The sequence below is a fragment of the Balaenoptera physalus genome (genome assembly GCF_965194825.1).
Source record: "Balaenoptera physalus genome assembly, chromosome: 20".
NCBI lineage: Eukaryota > Metazoa > Chordata > Mammalia > Artiodactyla > Balaenopteridae > Balaenoptera > Balaenoptera physalus.
Window position 1 is genome coordinate 23,661,303 of NC_138901.1, and position 24,270 is coordinate 23,685,572.

The 24,270-nt window shown below is 36.0% G+C and overlaps 1 protein-coding gene and 1 pseudogene across 23 annotated transcripts in view; one reads left to right on the forward strand and one right to left on the reverse strand.

Moving 5' to 3' along the window:
- The window catches only part of LOC309649851 (diphthamide biosynthesis protein 3 pseudogene), a 185,968-nt pseudogene that overhangs the window by 86,806 nt on the left and 74,892 nt on the right, over window positions 1-24,270 (reverse strand). The window lies entirely within an intron of this gene.
- MBTD1 (mbt domain containing 1) overlaps window positions 1-24,270 on the forward strand; it is a 68,778-nt gene that overhangs the window by 24,677 nt on the left and 19,831 nt on the right. For 7 of the 22 annotated variants that reach the window (XM_082440348.1, XM_082440349.1, XM_082440366.1 and 4 more), the window contains 8 exons: window positions 3,341-3,542; window positions 7,758-7,897; window positions 9,168-9,282; window positions 9,856-9,941; window positions 20,260-20,377; window positions 22,768-22,902; window positions 23,177-23,265; window positions 23,475-23,709. In XM_082440348.1, coding sequence (XP_082296474.1) covers window positions 3,389-3,542; window positions 7,758-7,897; window positions 9,168-9,282; window positions 9,856-9,941; window positions 20,260-20,377; window positions 22,768-22,902; window positions 23,177-23,265; window positions 23,475-23,709 — 1,072 coding nt within the window. In that variant the 5' untranslated portion in view covers window positions 3,341-3,388. The other 15 variants (XM_082440355.1, XM_082440367.1, XM_082440358.1 and 12 more) reach the window with 12 other exon arrangements.

Genomic DNA, 24,270 nt, shown 5'->3' on the forward strand with positions numbered 1-24,270 from the left:
AGAATTCTTATTGACATTTATTATTAGATCTTTACATTCAGTGCTCTTTTAACCTCTTAGTTTCCATGTTTCTGTTCTTCTTTGCTGTTTTGGGTTCTTTCTTAATGTTTATCTTCCATTTCCCCAATTATTTTTTAGGCATGTCTAATACATTTAGGGTTTTTTTGTGTTTTTTTTTTTTTAAATTACAGCAGTTGTATTTTTCATTTACAGAAATTACATTTGGTTCTTTCTGATTGCTTTGTATTCTCTGTTCATTTTTCAATAACATTTTTTATTTCTTCTTAGTTCTTGTATGGTTATTTTATATTCTGTCTCTGGCAATTCCAGTGCCTAACTATTTGGGATATCTAATCTATTTCTGCTGACACTTGCGGTGGACCACTTATTGTGTGTTTGATATTTGATTGTGTACTGATATTTGATAAAAATCTGTGGAAATGCTGAAAGGCCCGAATTGTAGGTGATTATTTCTGAAATGATTTAGGATTGCTTTTGCTCGGTGTCAGGGGGCACTGGTATCCTAGAACCACTTTAATTTCTTGACATGGGAATTTTCTGACCATCTAGGGTAGGATAAGTTACAACCTCAGGTCTTTGGTTGCAAAATCCCAGAGAAGCCTCTCCACCCAGAGCATGGACAAAAAGGCTCCTTTGTAGGTCCCTGAGCTGTGCAGCTTGTGGGATCTCAATTGCCCAACCAGGGATTGAACCCAGGCCACCACAGTGAAAGCCTGGAATCCTAACACTTAGGCCACCAGGGAACTCCCTACATGTACTCAGTTTTTTTCCCACCCATTTTACAACTTATATTGAAGTTGCAGCCCCCTCAGGGGTTTTGGTCTGATATAGAGAGCATTTCTCTAGAACATTAGTCCTTAAAGATGCTTTGGAAAACACTGCATACTATATATACCTCTTAAATTATTGTAATGTTCACAAGCATCTTAAGGGCTCGAAGAGGGCTTTGAAGTAAGGAAAATTTCCCAAATGTATTTGACCATAATACTTTTTTAAAAATGTTAACAGCCTATACTTATTGAAACCAAAATGTTTGTAATCATTGGATCCCTGAAATTTTAAGTTTATATTCTCTAACAAGTTGAGTCAGAATAAGATATTCTGTGTTGACACTTCAGGGTCAGTAAATATGTTAGCTGCTAACCAAGCTGACTATAAAGTGGACGACAAACTTATATGAAAACTCTGGATGTTAAAGATCATCTCTGTATGGAGTTAAGGTGTATGAATTTATTAGAATTTAGAATTCTAGCCAGTGTTTACTAAATGTATATTCCAGGCATTGTGATAAGTATTTCATAGTGTCTTTATGTTGCCCTCAGGAAAAAAATATATCAAACTTTAACCTAGCCTTCAAGGGCCCTGGTGATCTGGCCGCTGCATCCTCCTCCAGCCTCATCTCCCACACCTCTCACACTGGACACCAGCCACATTGGCTTTCAGTGCACCAAGTATGTTCCAGCCCAAAAGCCTTTGTCTTGCCCTTTCCTTCCAGCACCAGATATTCAAGTGGCTGCCTTTTTTGTCCTCAGGGTCTTTCCTCACCACTGAATCTCAGTTGACTACACTTGCCTTGTTACTCAATTATCACATGATCTTGCTTGGATTTCTCCCACCAGTAGACTATAACCTTATGAGAACCATTGATCGCTCTTAACCTGTCTTACTGTGAGACACACAAATGCTCAATAAATTGTTGTTGAATGTTGAATGAATAAGAGAAAGAAACTCATCACTTGCCCAGGTTCACGGCTAATAAATGACAAAGCTGAGTCTCAAACCTGGGTCTGTCAGAATTCTGTGTTGCGAGTACCATACTTTATCGAAACAAGGATTATCCTATTCCCTGCCACCTTACCAGTTCAAACTATTGTTAGACTTTTCCTTTTGAATTGCCTTCAGAGTCTTTATTCTTTTGAAATCTCCTGGTGGTAGCAGATTTTGATTCTTTGAAGATACATGTAATTTATAGAAATAACTAAAAGCTATTCGGAACCAAATCTGCTAAATAATCAGGCTGGGGAAACCAATAGTAGGGGAGGGATGAATATTCTAAAGTGACCTCAGTTGGCTTTTCTTTTTTAAATTGGGTCTAAAAGAGAGTTCTGAAAGAAGAATAGTAAAAAAAAAAGTTAGAAGTTGTGGCAATATTAGTAGAACATTTGTAGAGCCTCCCAAGGGGACTTCTTAGAAGACGGTATTCATTTGAGTATATAATATTTCCATGTGTGGATTAAGAAACTAGTTTTATTGCTTTCATAGTTACACCGGATACAAGTGAAAATCAGTTCCCCATCTCAAAGCAAACTTTTAATACAAGCATATCTGAAAATGACAGTTTATTCAATAAAACTAAGATATGCATTTGGATGCTTTTATCTTGTCAAACTTTGGACAACAGATTTCAGCTTTGTTATTGGTCATGTTAAGATGTTAAACTAGCCAGAGAAGAAATTGTGCATAAGGTGGAAGATGATACCAAAAAAATTATAACGGAAGCAAAAGAATAAGATAGGTACCAAACTCTAAAGATTTTTTGGTTGATAGTTTTCACTCTACTTGTAACTCACTGTATGTTTAGTGATGGTTTGATTTTTTTTCATTTCAAATATTCCATTTCTTTTTTTCTCTTTGTTTTTTCCTGCTTTCTTTTAACTTTCTTCTCACTGAACTTGAAGTTTTGGAATTGATTTCAGGAAAAGTTGGAGTGGTGGTAGGTATTAGTTTGGGGGTTTTTTGGTGGCTTGAGTGAGGGAACATTTTTGGAGGAACATATGAGTAGCATTTGCTGAACCTGATATATAGTATCTTTGTGCTTTTTCTTTTGAAAAGGAAATAGTGTTTAGCTGGAGATGATTGGGTTTTTTTCTAATTATGTATGTTAAAAAAATGAAATAGTGTTACATGTAGAAATGCTGTCTTCTATAATTTTTGAAATAGGTATTTGTTATGTGTATTTCACCACAGTTGTTTTAAAAAAAGAAATCATCTGATCTAATCACATTTTATAGAGAAGTGATATATCTAGTTTATGGCAAAACTTGAATTACATGATGATCTTCCGATTCCCATTTAGTGTTTTTTCCATCATTATTATTACTCCTTTTAGCTAACATGGTAGCTAATAGATTTATGCCTCATGGAAGTGGAGGGCTCCACTTGACACAAACATTTAGCTTTTCATTATAAAATAAAATTATCAATTCTCAGGGCTAGATTTTCATTTTTCAAATCTCATTTATCACAATTTGAACTAAGGTCTTTTAGGTAGTGTACATGAGTGCTGTGTCATGTGTTACTGATTTCTTCTACTTTTAAGACTGAACATTCTTCACGATCCGAAAGGAAAAGAAGAGACTCTTTCGGGATGTTTGACGGTTATGATAGCTGCAGTGAGGACACGAGTAGCAGCTCCAGCTCTGAGGAGAGTGAAGAGGAAGTTGCTCCTTTACCTTCTAATCTGCCAATTATCAAAAACAATGGCCAAGTGTACACATACCCAGATGGTAAATCTGGCATGGGTGAGTATGGAGTATATACTTCAGCTCAGGTGAACAGCCTTCACCTGTTACACACCTTTATATTTGAGGGTATGTTTTGATTCCATTTCTCCTATCATTGCCCTTAGAATTTTTAAAGAACAGTTTGAAGAAACACAGTCTGAAACTTATAGTTCTAGATAAGATCACTGGGTTTGTGTTAGATCTCTTTATTTTGCATACCTATCACCTGCTGGTAGAAAACAAGTAGAAAAAAATGAAAACAAAAGGCAGCTGAGAAACTTAATGGGACTTAAATTCCATAATTAAATAATAAATCCCTATGTAATTGGAAGTGTGTAAGATAATAGACTTACAGAGTTGAAAGAGACTTTCAAGGTTAAGTCTCCCTTCTCTTTAACAATTCCTTATAAATTTTCTGTTTTAACACTTTGGCGATAGGGTATCTCTAATTACCAGAATATCCTTTATATTGAACCAAAATTATCCTTGCTCTAACTTTTGTCTTTTGGTCTTAATTTTGGTTTTTAAAGGTACACAGAATGATTCTAATCCCTGTTACAAAGACATCTCTTCCCATCACACTATAACACTTATTTCTAGTGTGTCTCTAGGACACACTAAGTAAACCTAATTGTTTCAGTCATTTCTCATAGCAGCAGTAATTTAATTCATCAGTATCCTGCTCACTTTCTTCTGGGAATACTTCAGATTATGTGGTAGTAGGGTGACAACTTGTCCTGATTTGCCTGAGACTGTCCTGGTTTTAGGATTGAATGTCCCACATCCTGGAAAAGGACCTCAGGCAAATAGTTGGTCACCCTGTGTGATTAGGACAGAAGGTAGTTCAGCTTTTATCTCCTATTTTTAGGACACTGTGTTTCCATTCAGGCCACCAAAATTGCTTTAACTTTTTTAAAACTAATACTGAATTTGCAAATAACTGAAACCACATGAACTAGACCAATTTAAATCAATCTTGCGCTTTTGCTGTTGATTTTTTAAACCCAAGGTGTTAAGACTTTAAAACTCTCCATGTAACCTTTTTCTTACTAAATTTTGGTCTTAGAAATATTTTATTCCTAATTCTTTCATCTAATGTTGAATGCAGTGTCATCTGATCGTCATTTGCAGATTTGATAATAATGCCCTGTAAGTCATATTCTAGTCTTTTTTTTTTTTTTAATTAGTTTCCTTTGGCCTTTAATGACATTGGTGCTTTTTTTCTTTTTTTTTTTGCCTGTGTTGGGTCTTTGCTGCTGCGCGTGGGCTTTTCTCTAGTTGCGGCGAGCAGGGGCTACTCTTCGTTGTGGTGCGTGGGCTTCTCATTGGGTGGCTTCTCTTGTTGTGGAGTACGGGCTCTAGGCACGGGGGCTTCAGTAGTTGTGGCACTCGGGCTCAGTAGTTGTGGTTCGCGGGCTCTAGAGCACAGGCTCAGTAGTTGTGGCGCACGGGTTTAGTTGCTCCGCGGCAAGTGGGATCTTCCCGGACCAGGGCTTGAACCCGTGTCCCCTGCATTGACAGGTGGATTCTTAACCACTGCACCACCAGGGAAGCCCTATATTCTAGTCTTTTGATTAAAACGTTGAGCATCTAAGGGCCTGGTACAGAGTCCTGCAGATCATATCAAAGAACTTAACTTCACTTATCATGACTCACTAGGTGTGGTCATCCAACCAGTTAAAACCTACCTAGGTGTTTTCTGCTTCAGCTTGAATTTCTCAATCCTTACTGACAAAGCTACATGAGAGATTTTATCAAATGTGTTAACTCCTGTTAATATACATCTTGTCGTGGTTTAGTTATGATATACCAGTCTGGTAATCTTATCACAAAAGGGAGCTTTATATGTGCCAGACTCTGTTTTACAGATACAAATAGGAACAATATAGAATAAACTCCCTGGTGGAGCTTACATCCTGGTCATGGGAATTCTAGTTTGACATGTTCAGTTCTTGGCAAAGATATACTGTCCCCTTGGGATCGCTTTTTTTTTTTTTACCTAGATGATCCACAAACCTTTTAAATAATCTGTTCTAGAATTTTTACAACAGAAAATCATTCAGGCTTTTTTTCCCTTAGACACCCTTTGTTTATCTCTTATCCTCGGCTTCTTACATTTTTTCCATGAGTTCTCATAATTTGTTATGAGAACTTACTGGTTAAACTGTAAGTTCCTCCAGTTATAACTGGTTAGATGGAGATTTGAATCCACTCAAGCAGTTGTTTGCTATGTTATCTTTTTTCCCCCAACTTTACTGAGGAATAATTGACAAATATAATTGTATATGTTTAAATGTATACATGTCTATAAATGTGGTGATTTGATATACATGGATACGGTGGAATGATTACCAAGATCAAGATAATTAACACATCTGTCACCTCACAAAGTTAACTGAGTGTGTGTGTGTGTGTGCGCGCGTGTGGTGTGAGCACAAGATCCACTCTCAGCAACTTCCAAGTATACAGTACAGTAGTGTTATTAACTATAGTCACCATGCTGCACATTAGATCCTCACAACTTACTCTTTCTATAACTGAAAATTTGTACCCCTGGCAACCACCATTCTATGAAATGGGCTTTTTTTTTTTAAGATTCCACATATAAGTGATACCGTACACTATTTGTCTTTCTCTTTCTGGCTTCACTTAGCATAATACCCTCCAGTTTCGTCCATGTTGTCAGAAATGACAATATTTCCTTCTTTTTATGGCTGAATAATACTCAATTATAATGAATAATATTCCAATTTAATGAATAATATTCCATATATATGGATACCATATCTATCTGTGTATCTATCTATCTATCTATCTATATATATACCACATTTTTTTTTTTATCCACTCATCCATCAAAAGACAGTGTATTTCCATAACTTGGCTATTGTGAATAATGCTACAATGAACGTGGGGGGGGCAGATATCTCTTTGAGATACTGAGTTGCAGTCAACTAATTTTTGATAAGGGCAACAAGAACATACAATGGGGAAAGGACAGTCTTTTCAGTAAATGGTGTTGAGAAATTTGATATCCACATGCAAAAGAAAAACTGGACCCCTATCTTATACCACTCACAAAAATTAACTTGAAAATGGATTAAAGACTTAAATGTAAGACCTGAAACTGTAAAACTCCTAGAAGAAAACATAAGAAAGAAGCTCCTTGACGTTGGTCCTAGCAGTGATTTCTTGGATAAGACACCAAAAGCACAGGCAACAAAAGCTAAAATAAGCAGTGAGGTTACATTAAACTAAAGAGGTTCTGCTCAGCAAAGGAAACAGTAAATTGAAAAGGTAACCCACAGAGTGGGAGAAAATATTTGTAAACCATATATTTGATAAGGGGTTAATATCCAAAATATATACAGGACTCATACAACTCAATAGCCAAAAAAGCAAATAATCCAATTTAAAAATGGACGAAGGACCTGAATAGACATTTTTCCAAAGAAGACATGCAAATGGCCAATAGATACATGAAAATGTGCTCAACATCACTAATCATCAGGGAAATGAAGATCAAAACCACAATGAGATATCACCTCATACCTGTTAGGATGGCTAGTATCAAAAAGACAAGAGATAACAAATGTTGAGGAGGATGTGGAGAGAGGGAAGTCTTACAAACTCTTGGTGGTAATGTAAATTGGTAAAGCCATTATTGAAAACAGTATGGTGATTCCTCAAAAATTTAAAAATAGAACTATTGTGTAATTCAGCAATCCCACAACCTATGTATCTTTTTTGAGCTTCACTTCTTATTACCCTGTTCTTCTAATTCTGCCTTTCAAATTATTGTCCATTATGCTAATTTACAAAAGAGACCCAATAGTGGTTAGAGTTTTGTTGCCCTCTATTATCAGTTAATAATAGTGCACGTACCTCAAGCTTTGAACCTATCCTGTTTCTCTCGTCTCCTGAATATAACAGGAAATGTTAGTTGAATCTAACTTATATTTGTTTGTGTGTCTTTTGACCCTTTTTAAAGCCTTTTCAGACCTTAAGCTATTGTCAGACCTTCTGGAGCCTGTAGCTGTGGTATCATTCCAGTCTTTCCCCTAGCTTTTATTAGGTTTTTATATCATTTATGTAACAGATAGAAGAAATTTTCTATCTGCTTTAAAGAAATTTTTAAAATTAAAACCTTTAGATAATTGAAGAAATTATTAAACTGTTAGATGAAAGTTGGTTTTATTATATGATCATAACACCATTGTTCTTGTTAATTAGCTACCTGTGAAATGTGTGGGATGGTTGGTGTGCGAGATGCTTTTTACTCTAAAACAAAGCGTTTCTGCAGTGTTTCATGTTCAAGAAGTTACTCGTCAAACTCCAAGAAGGCAAGCATTTTGGCCAGACTTCAGGTAACGGTACAGAAACCTTCTTATTCTTTATATCTGTTATTTCTATGGCTTTCACTGTTTATCTGTCATTTGATTGTGATTCGCTGCACTCCACCTTTGCCCAATTGGCCAGTTATCATTTTATACCCCACATTTTTAAGAAATATGTTCATTCTATAAAATTGAGTAGCTGTTATAAATAGAGAAGGCATACTATCCAAAATAAACTATGAATTGTTTGTGTCTTTTTTCTAAATAAGTATAAATGTAATAAACATCTTTTTATATACATGAATTGAAGCCATTTTTCCCCCTGGTTTTCTTTGGAGTTGACATCAAAGTAGAAACTTTCAGTGCTGGGAGGGGGAGTGATTTACCCTTTGGTTTTATTTTTCCATCATCTTTGGTTTGTATTTTTGATTGCAACCCATTTGATACCTTGACCAAGTGTATTTGGTTAATCCAACTAACTTTTTGGAAAAATTCATAATACAAAAAGAAAATCATCTTTCTGTAAATGTACGTCAGTGCCTACAAAATGACTGGAGATTTGACCATTTGACTAAGTTATTACTATTGTAGCATATAAACAACTTTTTAAAGGCATCACATAACTGATTTTTGTAATATATTTTATTTGAATGATCACATTTTTCATATTCTTTACCTTATTGTGATCATTGCATAGCACTGAAAGGATTATTTAAATTCCCCAGATTAAGGAAATACATCACTTAGATGTATTTCTATATTTCAGATAGACAGTACCTAAAGATCCTGAGCAATGGTCTGTACCCAAATGGATGGCAGTTTGTCACACTGAATTTGGCCCATGATCATTTTGTCATTGATCTTTTGCGTTAGCGCTAAAGGTATAAACCTCAGTCACTTGCTCTTTAAACATTAAATTATCTTTTCTTATATGAATAGCAATGCTTGGCAACCTGCATGAGTGAATAACCACTGGTTTTATCTAGTACAAGAAGGAATGAATTATCCACCACAGCCTATATTTTAACATCTTATGGGATATAATTTTTTATTAACATATTAATTTGCATATTGCTATTTTAGTCTGTGCCGGCTCTGCTACCCATATTAGGTATCTACATTGTAGCAGAACTCCAGAAAACATTTCTCATGTTAAAATTCCTTGTATGTTTCCTCTGCTTTAATAATTTTCTAAACCCTCGATGTTTACTTAAGCAGAATGAGTAGTATGCAATCAAGTTAGTTTTCAGATTTGGGGGTGGGGGGATGAGAAAGAATCCTATTTACTTAACTCTTCTTGTTTTAGGGTAAGCCTCCAACAAAGAAAGCAAAAGTTCTTCAGAAACAACCTTTAGTTGCTAAACTAGCTGCATATGCTCAGTATCAAGCTACCTTGCAAAATCAAGCAAAGACTAAATCAGGTAATATGGGTGAATGTAGTGGAGGTGAAATATTTGGTACTGATTCATCTAGTTTTAATAACATTTTAATTTTGGATTCTGTTAACTAAGGTATTTCTCTACTGTATTTGCACATTGTGACACTGGGCTTCCTGATAGTGGTTTTGATTTCAGTAAATTATTCTAGAATAGAATAGTGTTCACAAGTTATGGTGCTATTAGGTGGTGGATACTGGATAGAAATCTCATTGAAGTGCACGGGTAACAGCTGCGTGGGAATAAAGCACAAGAGCAGCCAGAACAGCATTTGTTATCCTGAAGGTATCTGCTCTCCGCTGTTCTTTGTTTCTTATAACTGGAGAGCTCTTGCCTCACTTCCCAAGGAGCATATGTTGTGTATAGAAGAGTTAAACTGCTATTTGTTTGCAAATATGATATATGCTAAAGTTCATGTTTATTTAGAGAAGTTCTGTCTTTATAGAAAAAAACTTTCTTTAGAGGTGATAAATTAAATTTGTGTCATTTCACATTTTAAAATAATAGCCTTCTTACAAATTTTAGAACTGTAATATATCTAAATTTATTTTATTTCAGTAGCAGTCTCCATGGAAGGTTTCAGCTGGGGTAACTACATCAATAGCAATAGCTTTATAGCAGCTCCAGTTACCTGCTTTAAACATGTGAGTATGGAATTTCTCAGTTTATATTGAAATGCTTAGTCATTGTTTAAATCTGAAGGCACAATAGCATTTAAGCATCTTATCCTTAGAAGGTCTTTATTTTATACGTTGTAATGGAAATGTTTCTTTTTTTATTAATTATAGTACTATGAATAGTTACATAACTTCTCTAAGTTTTATAAGTAAAAGGTTCCTATAAAGACATTGCAAGTTGAAATTGTTTTAAATGGGGAAAGGCACTAGTCTCGTCCAATTTTCATATTAAGTTGAACCATATAAAATTGCTGGTTTTGTGTATCAAAAATAGTTGTATAGTGGCAGTCATATGGTTCAACCTCATAGAAACCATCTATCGTATATGTTACCTAAATTTTTGTGATTTGACCTAATAATTGAGAAAAGGAAAGATCTTCTAGTTTTGTTTTGTCTCAAATGTAAAATCACAAAAACAAAGAAGGAACTATTAGTAATACAGTATCGTGGGCTGAAATGATCTTTTGCGAGATGTTCTTTTTAACAAAGTAGTGTCACAGAACATCTGAAGGAATTGAGAGTTATGTTTAAAATGTATGTAATGATAAATTCTTTCGTTTTGATTTCATTCCTTTTGATTCAGTTATCTGTGATTAATTCTCTTCAATACTTTTTTTAACCTCACTGTAAGTTTAATTTATATTTAAAGATTCTATCTGCTACTGATCATGTATAAGAAGGAAAGAGAATTTAGAAAGTTAATGAATGAAATTTTGCGTACACTTAACATATTGTTAACTTAGAGCTTTACTGTTAAATAATAGCATGTGAACAAAACTGAGCTTGAGTTCTTGCTGTGGAAATCCAAATGAATTTTAATTCATTCATGTTCAATAAAGGATGTTGATCAAGGCCAAACATATTAATTCAGTGGTAGAAATATGAATTAAAGCCAAATTCATTCATTTGCTAAGTTTTCTTTCTTAAAAGTACAGGTGTTAAGCCCTTGGTCGGTGGCATGCTGACCATCTGAATCAGCCTAAGTGGAATCTTAGATACTTTACCTTAGTATACAGTAGCTGATATATTTTATTGTAGTGTTGATAATAGTGTCACATTTATGAGATATATTAAATACATGGCAACAGCAGCTTTCATGAGAACTACAAAGCAAGTCTTTAACTCTCCTCTCTTGAGATAGTTCTTTTTGGTACTAGGAAGATAAGAACTAGATTAAGTTCTCAGTTATAATAACTCTTTTATCCCAGATTCCTGGAACATTTGTCTGTTGTCTCCTGAGTATCCTTTATCTCTTTTCCTATCTTTATTTTAATATTTTGTTTTTTTAGGTTTTAATATCTTAAGCCATGTTCACCTATTTTATATAAGTAGTCAGGATATTTTTAAAAATAACATTTCAAAGTCCCAAAAGTATAATATTTTATTTCATGTCCGTATCTTTGAATAGTAATACTATGTTAAAGTTCTTTGCAAGAAAATCTCTATTATAATGAAATTGATTTTTTTCGACTTTGCTTTTTTAAGATTAAAGTGTTCTATCATATAGAATAGAGCAGCTAGCCTTAGCTGTATGATTAATAATGATACTGTGGGACCTCCTGTTTCTCATTCAGAAGCAAGGTATCTGTCACCCAGTGCCTTCCTGCTCCACTCATCTTCCTTTACTGCCTTCTCCTTACCAAATAGGAAACATTTTATACTGGTAATGTCTTAGTATATTTTAGTACAAAATGAGTTTGCTTTGTTGCCTTAACCAGCATTTTTATTTGAAGTCATTTGGTTTAGGAGGTCAGACTTTGTGCTGTACTTGATTTTTGTCCTTTAGAGTTGACTCTTCATGGTTTTCCCCCTTAGATAGTTTTTGGGGTCTCCAAGGAGAATTACTGGCTTTAGCTTTAGAAAACCTATTGACAGGAGCAGCTGCAAGCACAAGGTCCTGCCTTGAATCATCAGTCTTCTAATCTTCTAACACTTGATGCCTGCTTTAACACTGGTTCATCTGTGGGGCCTCTTCCTCCACACTCTACACCTGCATTGTCTCCAACTTGAGCGCAGGTTGGGAGCCTTTCCCTGCTCCTAGGGGATTCTTTTTTCAAACATAATTTTTTAACACATTCAATCTGTGGGAATTCCCTAGCAGTCCAGTGGTTAGGACTTGGCGCTTTCACTGCTGGGACCCAGGTTCCATCCCTGGTTGGGGAACTTAGATTGTGTGGCACCGGCACCGCCAAAAAAAAAAAAAAAAAAAAAAAAAAAAATTCAATGTGTACATGTAAACAGAGTGCTGTTCTGGTTGAACCAGGATTTGGGGGTGGGGGTGGTGTCACAGCTTTGACTGCCTTGCTTCTTTAAGGTAACTCAACCTCTTCTGCAGTAGGGACCCCAGGTAAATATATTTTCCAGCACTTAAAAATGATAGTGATTAGTTCTTAAACCATAGAATTTCAGTAGAATTCCTCTTTTCCATGGTCTGTCTTTAAATTTCTGGGAAGTTTCTGCAAAGTATATCATAGGACAGTATTCTCTTTGAATATTGCTGTAATTGTGCATAATGGTTTATACTGAATCACTCAATTACAACAGTGTTTGATATGTTTTATAATTATCAGTGTAAATGGAGCCCAGTTGTCATTAAATATATCTACTTAGAAACCTGTATATTATGATTGCTATATATCTGATGCAACTTTCATTTCATCTCGGTGGTAGTTTTCAGACTTTTTTTTTTAAAGCATTACAATTTCCCCCTTTCCCTAATAAACATAGCTAACATAAGGGGAAGTTATACTGATTGGTCTGGCAAGAGTAGGGTGGTATGGCTAGAGCCTTGGCCCCTGACCCTTGGCTTTCCCTTCTTTGGCAGCCTCTGAGGTTGGAAACCACTGAATTAGGTTAATACCATTTTTAAAAAAAATTTTATTGGAGTATAGTTTATTTACAATCTTGTGTTGGTTTCAGGTGTTAGGTAATATCATTTTTAATTAATCCTAAATCATATGGTCACAAAGCTGTAAGTTATCTTAAAAATCATCTAGCTCATCTACTCCATCTCTTATTATAAATGAAGAAACTCTTGCTACATTTTTCAGTAGCTGGATTGAAATTTTCAACTTTGGGCTTTAACCTGCTTTTTCTCATGCAGTTTTTCTTACTTGTTCGGTTTTTAACATAGTTCTGAATTAAGCCCCTATAGGAAAACCCTCCTGTGCTCCCCCTTTACCTACACAACTCTACCACACAGTGCTGCTGATACCAGATGTGTGGGTTTCCGCACATCAAGCATTTCTCTGACACCAGCTTGGATGTCCTACAGTTTAGTTCAATTCTGACACTGTCTGTCTGGAGTTAGCATCAGATCCCACACTTACGGACTCAGTCCCACAAGACTGCCCACACTTCAGACACCAGTTGCGAATCCCACATTGTCACCTCTACTTCTGACAGATAGCTGTAAATCAGAGTTCCCATGCCCCTTCCTTGGGTTTGATAATTTGCTAGAATGGCTCACAGAATTCAGGGAAACACTTAGGTTTACTGTTTCATTATTAAGGATAATAATAAAAGAGATGAACAGTCAGATGAAGAGATGTGTAGGGCAAGGTATATGAGAAGGGGCACAGAGTTTCCATGCCCTCCGAGGTGCACCACTCTCCTAGCACCTTTACTTATCCACCAACCCAGAAGCTCTCCAAATCCTGTGTATTGGGATTTTTATGGAGGCTTCATCACATAGGCATAATGGGTCATTAACTCAGTCTCTAACCCCTCTCCCTTTCCTGGAGGATGGGTGATGGGGCTGAAAGTTCCAAGCTTCTAATCATAGTTTTGTTTTTTTTTTAAATAAATGTATTTATTTTATTTATTTTTATTTTTGGCTGCATTGTGTCTTTGTTGCTGTGCGCAGGCTTTCTCTAGTTGTGGCGAGTGGGGACTACTCTTGGTTGCGGTGCGCGGGCTTCTCACTGCAGTGGCTTCTCTTGTTGTGGAGCACAGGCTCTAGGCGCGCGGGCTTCAGTAGTTGTGGCTCGAGGGCTCTAGAGCGCAGGCTCAGTAGTTGTGGCGCACGGACTTAGTTGCTCCGAGGCATGTGGGATCTTCCCAGACCAGGGCTTGAACCCGTGTCCCTTGCATTGGCAGGCGGATTCTTAACCACTGCGCCACCAAGGAAGCCCTCTAATCATAGTTTGATCTATGTGGTGACCAGCTCCCATCCTGAAGCTATCTAGGGGCCCACAAAGAGTTGCCTCATTAGAACAAAAGACACTCTTATCACCCAAGAAATTCCAAAGGATTTAGGAGGTCTGTGTCTTGGAATTAGGGTCAAAGATCAAATATTAAAACAAAAGATACCTCTAGTACTCTTATCACTTAGAAAATTACAAAGGATGTTAAGACCTCTGTGCCAGGAGCAGGGCCAGAGACTAATACCTACATTTTTTTATTTCACAGCTTCTAAAAGCAGCTTTTAGCCTTATCTTTACTAACTGTGGAACAATCTCCAAAATACTACTGCAGTATCACATGCCAGTTAGGTTCTCTACGTTAATGAAATTCACAGACTGTTTTCTCCTATTGACAATTTATGTTTGAACCCAAGAGAGTTGTTCTGTGTATGCAGAACATTTAGCTTTAAAGCATTCTTAATTTTTTTAATATTATAGTCTTTTAAATAGAAGCACTCCTGTTCCCCATTATTTGCCTTATAAAATCAAATACAGAGAGTTCCATGGTGGCCTAGTGATTAGAATTCCGGGCTTTCACTACCTTGGCCCAGGTTCAATCCCTGGTCAGAGAACTGAGATCCCACAAGCCACATGGCGTGGCCAAAAAAAAAATCAAGTAGAATATGTCTTTCCTAAGCATTACAGCACAGGCCAAAATGTGCTAATATCAAATGTACATGAATCATAAAAAGCTAAAATCATATTCCTTTAGTTATGTATTTACAGACTTCAGATTTCTTTTGTTTGGTACCTGGCTATATACTCTGGTGTCTTGTTGATACTGTCATTGTCAAAACCAGAAATGTAATCATTCTACTTTTTTCTCCCTTGAAAATAGTTGTAGTTAGGTATTTTTTAAAAAGGTCCTTTGCACACATGCGTGCCATAACTTTAAAGCTGAGTTTACTGTTTCATCCTTCCTCCACAGATATCACCTTGTATTGCTTACATGATGTTTTCTAATCCTCTCTTTGGTACCAGACCTGTATGTCAGCTGTTTTGAAGGGGATAAGGTTATCCATATTTCTTTGCAACACGTATTACAAGTATATTTTTGGATTTTAAGGACAAAAACAAACGCCTTTTTGTTTGCGTATGTGCGGTAACAGTAGCTTATAGTAAAACTCATGATTTATTTCTCAGGTCTGTATTTATTACTAAAATAATCTCTTTCAAATAAAATTATTATTTGTTTTTTTCCCTAGCCTTAACCATGCTACGTAACTCCATTGAAAATTGAAAATAAATGTGATTTCACATCCATTTTAACTAAAGTTGGAATCTTCAGTATGTCATCCTAGATTGCAAAACTTCTTTCTAATGGAAATAAAACTTTAATTAGTTTCTGGTACTTGTTAGTACTCCATCCAGTTTAGCTATTATGAGTGTTGCCACAAAATAGATTCTCTGCAGGAAAGCAGTGGACTTTGATATAATAAAAATCACCTGTCTTAAGGAAGACCTAAATAATCTAGATTATTTTCATTTGATACTTTTTTTTAAGTTACGGGCTGTTTTATGCCTTTCAAATTAGTAACCACTGCTTCCTGTCTCTTTTTACATACACTAGCATTCCCTCATTCTTAATCTTACTTTCACCCCAAGCATCCCATTTTACTTTTGAACTTTCCTTGTACTCCCTATCCCCCTGCTAGCACCACTCCAAAAAGTATTGGGATGGCCAAAAAGTTCCTTCCGTTTTTAAGTAAAAATAAGAAGACACATTTTTCATTTTCACCAAGAACTTTATTGAGCAACGTATTCACTGTTTTGTTCCACTACCTTCTGCCATTTTTTCAGGCAACTTCATAATTCCATCTTCCCAAAGCTTTATCTTTTTGAGCAAAGAACTGTTCCAGGTACCTTTTAGTCTTCCAGGGAATTGAAATTTTTTCCATTAAGAGAATTTTGTAAAGACCAAAGTAAGTAGAAATCCAAAGGTGCAATGTCTGGTGAATACAGTGGATGAATCAGAACTTCCCAGCCAAGCTGGAACAGTTTTTGCCTGGTCATCAGAGAAACACGTGGTCTTGCATTATCCTGATGGAAGATTATGCATTTTCTGTTGACTAATTCCAGACGCTTTGCCGATGCAAAGTGCTGCTTCCAGTTGGTCTAATTGGGAGCAGTACTTGTTGGAATTAACCTTTTGGCTTTCCGGAAGGAGCTCATAATAGAGGACTCCCTTCCAATCCCACCATGTACACGGCATCACCTTCTCTGGATGAAGACCGGCCTTTGGTGTGGTTGGTGGCGGTTCATTTCGCTTGCCCCACAATCTTTTCCATTCCACATTATTGTACAGTATCCACTTTTCATCACCCATCACAATTTGTTTTAAAAATGTAACGTTTTCATTACATTTCAGTAGAGAATCCCATGCGGAAATACGGTTAAGAAGGTTTTTTCCACTTAACTTACGTGGAACCCAAACACCAAAGCGATTAACATAACCAAGCTGGTGCAAATGATTTTCAGCGCTTGATTTGGATATTTTGAGTATGTTGACTATCTCCCGCGTGGTATAGCGTTGATTGTTCTCAATTAATGTCTCAGTTTGATCGCTGTCAACTTCAACTGGTCTACCTGACCGTGGAGCATCGTCCAGCGAGAAATCTCCAGCACGAAGCTTCGCAAACCACTGACACGTTCCATCAGTCACAGCACCTTCTCCATACACTGCACAAATCTTTTTTTGCGTTTTAGTTGCGTTTTTACCTTTCTTGAAATAATAAAGCATGATACGCTGGAAATTTTGCTTTTTTTCTTCCATCTTCAGTATTAAAATGGCTACACAAAAATTCACCAGTTTTGATAAGTTTTTTTTTTTAAGTGCACACTGATACAACAGCTGTCACAATACAGTCTAACAAAATTGTTTCAAATGAAGTTAAAGACAGCTAAGGGCTACTAGAGCCATCTTATGGAAAAACTGAATGAACTTTTTGGCCAACCCAATAGATTCTGTTATCAAATCAAAAGGTGAGTGGACTTTCTGGGGAAAGAGGGAACAATTTTTTTTTCTGTTTCTACTTCCTATCAGTTCTAGCAAATAATACTTAGGAGTTGTAATTTCTTTCTAGTTAATTTCCTATAATGTTTTCTCCCCTTTTTGGCCAAATAATAGTCTGTCTTTCTCTACTAGGTTCATTTTAGTCATCATAATGCCTATTAGTCAAAGTATTTTAATGGTGGCTTTTTGTATATTTGCCATATCATTATTAGGATCAATAATAGTTACCTACGTGCAACTTGAAGGCTAACTTCTGCCCACTTAAATTCTTTGTCACTGCTGAAGATTGTGATTATCAAAAGTTGTAGGTTGTCAGCTCTATGGAGGGAAATCTGTATTTCTCCCATAAAACATCACCTGTACAGTGTGTCAGCCCTCCGACAGTCTAAATACTAGCCATCTGAGCTGTTGGACTATCTGGGAATATTCTTAAAGCACAGAAAAGTAAGAATCCCACCCAATTACTTTCTTACAGATAGACAGTCAGGTGGAGGTTATCATACATTTGTGTTGGGGAGCCCTCAACATTTGGATTTGGCCATGTCCTGCAGGACCTGATGACAGCGTACCTTGCAGGGAAGGAGAGTCGCTCCCAGATAGCCCTCACGAGTGGCCCTGGAGCAGGAAGTGGTGAAGCAGATCTTCCTGGTTTGGGAGGAGCCTGAGGTGGACCTCTCGTCCTGAGTCTGGAAGGTAAATTTGTTGTTACCTGTAAATTATGGTTCTGCTAGTTCATGCTATGCCAATCCAGACTTTCAGAGGTATCCCTCCTGCCAGCAAGAGAAGACAGATGACTTGGATGAAGATGGCTCTCAAGCCCTGGGTCATTTAGTCTTCCACACTTAAGAATATTCATTTTAAACAAAAGGGCAGATATATCTATGAAATGACTTTATTATTTCAACACATTGAGCACATGCTATGCGATGACTATGGTGCTCTTTTTTGTTTTTGTTTTTGTTTCTTCATTTTTTTTTCTTAGAGTGAGCCATATGGATTGGTTTAAGAGGGCCTAGCAGAACCACAACCTTACAGGCAAGAACAAATGTCACTTTCTGCTACTTTCTCCTATACCAATCCAGACTGTAGGGAGCAAAACATAACATCCCCCACTAAAGTGAGCATTAACTTTATTTTCTAAGTGAGCATATTGACACATTCTCTTTAGTAAAATGTGACCAGAAGTTATTTTCTCCAAACAATTGTTAAGACTTAAAAAAAAAAGTCAGTATGACATAGTCACATCTAGCTCAAAAGGGAGTCAGTCCTGTATGCCAAATTCATTTAGCAGTGTGCCCACCTAACACACAACTTGTCAGCATAACCACGCGTCTTCCTTCTCAGTGAAAAATAAAGCCCATTCCACAAGATTTGGCAGCCAAACAAAGAGGAATGGCTATCCGACCTTAATTTAATGCATACATTTCACTGCATCTGTCTGCTCTAATTGGTTCATCCTCACAGAAATTAACACATGGTCTTTGTGTTAATATATGGTAGCTTAATCTGTTACCTATCTTCTTTCCAGCCTCTCCTTTTCTAATCATATCTGCTGGCAATAGGGATGGCCCTACAGTCTAGAATGATATAGGGGGAGATCACAGAACCTGAAGAGTCCATTCTTTCAATTTAAAAAAAGCAAAAAGAGGTAGTCATAATCGATGTATTATTTTTTTTGCACAGCTCAGGAAGATAGTTATGTGTATCCTTCCAGAATTACAAATAGTTGAGATAGGCCACTGTCTCCAAGTGATAGAAGTATATTCATTGCTTGCTACTTTAAAAAATAGCCATAAGTTGATTCTGTGTTTGGTTTCTAGACTTACCCTAGTTCAGTGTTGTTTGACATTTTCTTCCTCTCCTTCAGAAATTCCTTAAACTATTGAGAGCATAAGGGTTGAGTACTGTTTCACACTAATCCTGTTGGGTTAGCATCCACCCAAGTATGAGCAGCCTTGCATGGAAGACATTTGCCCAGTGTTCAGATGGACTAGTTTGTGTGACTCTTGGATATCTTTGTTTAGTCATCTTTTAGCTTTGAAGCTATTTTGTCTTTTCCTGATTTGTTCATATTATCAGGTCTTTTATAACCTTACCTAATCCTTTTTTCTGTGATCAAGGTTCTAAATTGTATTTAATGAGGAACTGATTATCAAGGACCGCAGAAACTGTTTGGTATTATCAGCATTTAAATTCCTATATTCATTTATTTGGTTTAGTTAACCATTGCTAAATTCCAAATAATTGTAAACTGCCTCAAATTTAAGGATTAAAATATAATGGAAATTGTAATTTGGAAACATTAAATTTTGGAAAATCCCTTCATGGTATTCATTTAATAGGTTTTCTGAGTCCCCATCTTAACCATTTGTGTGGAGGCTATTTATTACCAGATCTAACACTGGAAGTTTTCTCTTTGTTTATGTTAATTCCTGCGTGAGAAATTTTGAAATAATAAATTATTTAACAATTTACCATGGTACGATTCTCCAAAAACTCTTCAACTCCACCTTTTTAATAACTTTATCTGGTGCTTTTGCCACAGGTCAGTTGTAGCAGACTATATTTCTATTCTATGAATTTAACTGAAGTTGAAACTATAGATAACTAAGTTTTGTTTATGTTACTGAAACCACATTGCTGATTGGAAGTATCCTTCTTTCTGCTCTTTGACCAGATCTTTTAAAATTAGAGGTTAAGGTAAAGTACATTCATTCAGTTCATATTAAAAATAATGAATTTCTTAAATCAGCTTTTTCCTTTGAAACCTACTATCAAGTTTGTAATTTGGATTTTACAAAAATTGCTGCCAAGTCTTGTTTTAGGGCAGTACTGAATTTTGAACTCGACATGGATCTATTCTAATATATGTGAATTCTCTTCATCTTGAGCTTGTCCCTGACATCGGCTTTTTCCAAGTAGAATTCTGTGACACAGGGAATAACCATTATATTTTTAGAGAAAAATGAATGAATTAAACGGTATTTTTAGTTTAATGTTTCCATGATTGATAGTAGTGCTTAATTTTGAATGATGTGTTTTAGGCTTTATTTAATAAGATGATAATTTAATAATTTTTATATGACAGGCACCTATGGGGACCTGCTGGGGTGATATCTCAGAAAATGTGAGAGTAGAAGTTCCCAATACAGACTGCAGCCTACCTACCAAAGTCTTCTGGATTGCTGGGATTGTAAAATTAGCAGGTGAAAAGCATGTGTAATAATTTACTTTAAAAATGTCAGTTATATTCTTAACTTATAAGAAAGCATATTTGTAAATTTTCAAGTATTGCCAAATAAGTATGATGTAGGGCAGAGGTTAGCAAATTTTTTTCTGTAAAAGACCAGACAGTAAATATTTTCAGCTTTGTGAGCAATGCAGTCTCTGTCATAACCATTTAACTTAGCATCATAGCATAGAGGCAGCCGAAGCAGTACATAAATGAATAGGCATGACTGTGTTCCAGTAAAACTTTATTTATTGTTACATGTCATAAAATATTACTTTATCTCTGATTTTTTTTTCAGCTATTTAAAAATGTAAAAACCATTCTTAGATGGCAAACTAAAAAACATCAGGCAGTAGGCCAGATCTGTGGGCCATAAATAGTTTACCAACCCCTGATAGAGGGAGATGCTTTGGAAAGTAACAAAAAAGTCGAAGTACTAAAAAAAAGTGATATGGTCCATAATATGAGAAGTAAACTAGTGATGAAAATTTCATCTATTTTGCGTACTACCTTTTTCTTCATTCCCACCTCTTCCAAGTACCCCAGCCCTTATTACATTGTTGCTCATGAAGTAAATGCATTAGGTGTCTGCTGTGTTAGACACCGTGGGCAGGTGACATGCAGATGTATAAGATTTGGTTTTTTCAGCGAGCTCACATCTGCTAAATATTGAATACATTTTAACACAAGGTGCTTAGTGAGTGATGTAGTAGGACACTGTAGTACTTCAGAGGGGGAGCAACCACTCAGATGATAAAAGTTGTCCTGAGATTACTGGACGAGGTATCTTACTCCTCCTACTCTTTCTAGGCTTATGTCCAGCCATTCTCCCCCAGACACCCTGCGTATTGCTCCCTATGTACTGCTGATAGACTTAATTTACCTAAAAATGATCTCAATTCCATTTTTCTGTCTTTAATGGCTTCTTTGTCCTTAAAGGATCAGGATGGTCAGCATTTACAGCTATTGATGAGTTTCACCATACACCACTGGCCAGATTTTTTCTTGTTCCCCAACATAAATGATCTGTTCTGGTGAGATTAGTTTTCCTCCTGTCTCATACAGCATGTTCCGTGTCACCTCCATGCCTTTACTCACTCTCACTCTCTCACTTACCGTATTTAACCCAGTTCAGTTCCCACCTTTTCCTTGAAACATTTCCCCAGCTATATAAGCATTCTCTAAATGCTTGTATTATTCTGTACACCTTAATTGAAAACAGCAGTATATATTTTTTTTGCTTGATGTTTAAATCCGTTGCATTTAAATGGCTGTAAAGATCAATGTATTTAATATCCAAGAATTATTTCTATCTTCCATCTGGTTTTACATTTCTGTTTTATCTAATTGCAACTTATGTCTCATTTTAAGCCCCTTTATTGACATTTTAGAAATGAGCCTGATATTGATCATGAACCCAGAATCAGCAACAGTTAGCAGAGTCATGAGTTGTTCTGTGAATTATTGAATTTTAAAACTAAAAGTTTACTGCTGTAAGTTTTCATCATAAATATTAACACATGAAAATGCTGACTGAACTTAGCTCCCAGCCTGAAATACAAGTTTATTGGGCCTTTTTTATTCCACTCAAGGCCTTAAATTAAACCTTAATTTATTATCAATACAAGGTTTATTAAACTATAAACAATATATATCATATACTATTTGTTCTTTTCAGGAAATAATTCTTCCGATTTGTTTAGTACATATAGATTTTAAGTGATTTCACATACTTTTGTTTGTGTTTATTGAACTTTTTTACCTCGCATTTTCAAATCTTATTTCCAAATAAACAAGACAGAAAAGTTTAGGCTCTTAAAGGAGCCACATCCAAATTATCCAAAAATAATTTGGTCACCTGATCACTTGGATAAAGCAGTTTCTTTGAAATATACTTTAACTGGATTTCTGTGACTTAACAAGGTTATACTAACTTACCACAGTCGTCTTTATTTCCAAAATTACACATTCTAATAGAACTTTCCCACCCCTCTTTTAACTGAGAATTTCTTTTCTAGAATTTAAGAAACTATGGGTCAAGTTGAAATATATTCAGAGGAGTAGGCCATGCTCTGAAAACAGTTAAACTAATTACATTGTTCGGATAGTTCTCAAAGTTTCATCTATACCATTAGTGACAGCAGCCTCTGGGAACTTGTTATAAATGCAGATTCTCAGGCTCACCCAAGATCTACTAAATCTGGATCTCTGGGGTGTGGGGCCCAGCTATCTGTCTGTTCACAAGCCCTGCACATGAATCTGTTTCAGATGCTCACTGACATTTGACAGCCACTACCAGCAGCTATATCCTGTTTCATTTCATTTGGTTTTCTTATTATGCGGCAATTGCTTTGTTGGTTTCAGGCTACAATGCCCTTTTAAGATATGAAGGATTTGAAAATGATTCTGGTCTGGACTTCTGGTGCAATATATGTGGTTCTGATATCCATCCAGTTGGTTGGTGTGCAGCCAGTGGAAAACCTCTTGTCCCTCCTAGAAGTGAGTAGCTTCTTTACCCTTACTGTAGCGTAAGTATTTGCACTTTAATGCAGTTTTATACTTAGTAACATTAAAGTGACATAGAAATTAAAATAATATTTTTTGGTTTCAAGTAACTTATTTGCTAGCAAGACATGCTTATTTCCCTATTTTTGTTACTCTTCTTGAGAACTTTAATTGCAGGGAAATTTGTTACTTTTTTTTTTTTAAGAAACAGCTTATGAAGCAATTCTATTCTTTGCTAAAGTGTAACTGGTTATTTCTTTTGTTTTAGCTATTCAGCATAAGTATACAAACTGGAAAGCTTTTCTAGTGAAACGACTTACTGGTGCCAAAACACTTCCTCCCGATTTCTCACAAAAGGTAAAGGCAGGATCTTAGAAAGGACTGAAGTGGCAAATGAGAACTCTAAAAAATGGAGTAACTTCGAAGTTTTTTAAGGAATTGTTTCAATTAGTGAGTCAGATGACCTATGTTAACTATCGAGTGCACTCAGTATTTTTATAGTACAATACTAAAATTATTTGTAGACCTTTGTCATGAATTCCCAACAGTTCTGCTTTTGTTTCAAGGTTTCAGAGAGCATGCAGTATCCTTTCAAACCTTGCATGAGAGTAGAAGTGGTTGACAAGAGGCATTTGTGTCGAACACGAGTGGCAGTGGTGGAAAGTGTAATTGGAGGAAGATTAAGACTAGTGTATGAAGAGAGTGAAGATAGAACAGATGACTTCTGGTGCCATATGCACAGCCCATTAATCCATCATATCGGTTGGTCTCGAAGCATAGGCCATCGATTCAAAAGATCTGGTAAGCACCTGTCACAAGAACTCCTGTTGAAAATATCATTGAGGCTAAATTGTACCACTTGGTTATTTTTCTCTGCAGAATAGCATAGATCAAAACTAGTTGCCGGGGCTGCTTATTCTACCTTAATTAGGAAAGTTTCACACCAGGATATTAATGTCCTAACAATTCCTTTATATTCCTTCCACTTGTGCTCAAGTAAAAAATAATGCACTTTTGGTCACAACTACATTTGTTTTCTAACACTTTTTTATCCAGCCTGTTTGAAAGAACTAAAGATAACCTTTCCCTTTCCATTAAATTTTAGTTGAAATAGTGAAATTAAATGTGGTTAGACTTAATACTAAACACATTAAAACATACTTTCTAAAGTTGTAATTCCCTAACTAGGGAATTTCCAGCATTCTGATTGGCTGAATGTATTTAACAGCACATGTACTCTAAAGAGAGAAAGACTTTTAAAGAATATTATTCGCCATAAATGTAGAAGGCACGTATTTTTGCCATGTTTTAGAGTATACATACCTTGTGAGTTTGAAACCTTCAAAGAAACGTGGTTTTTGG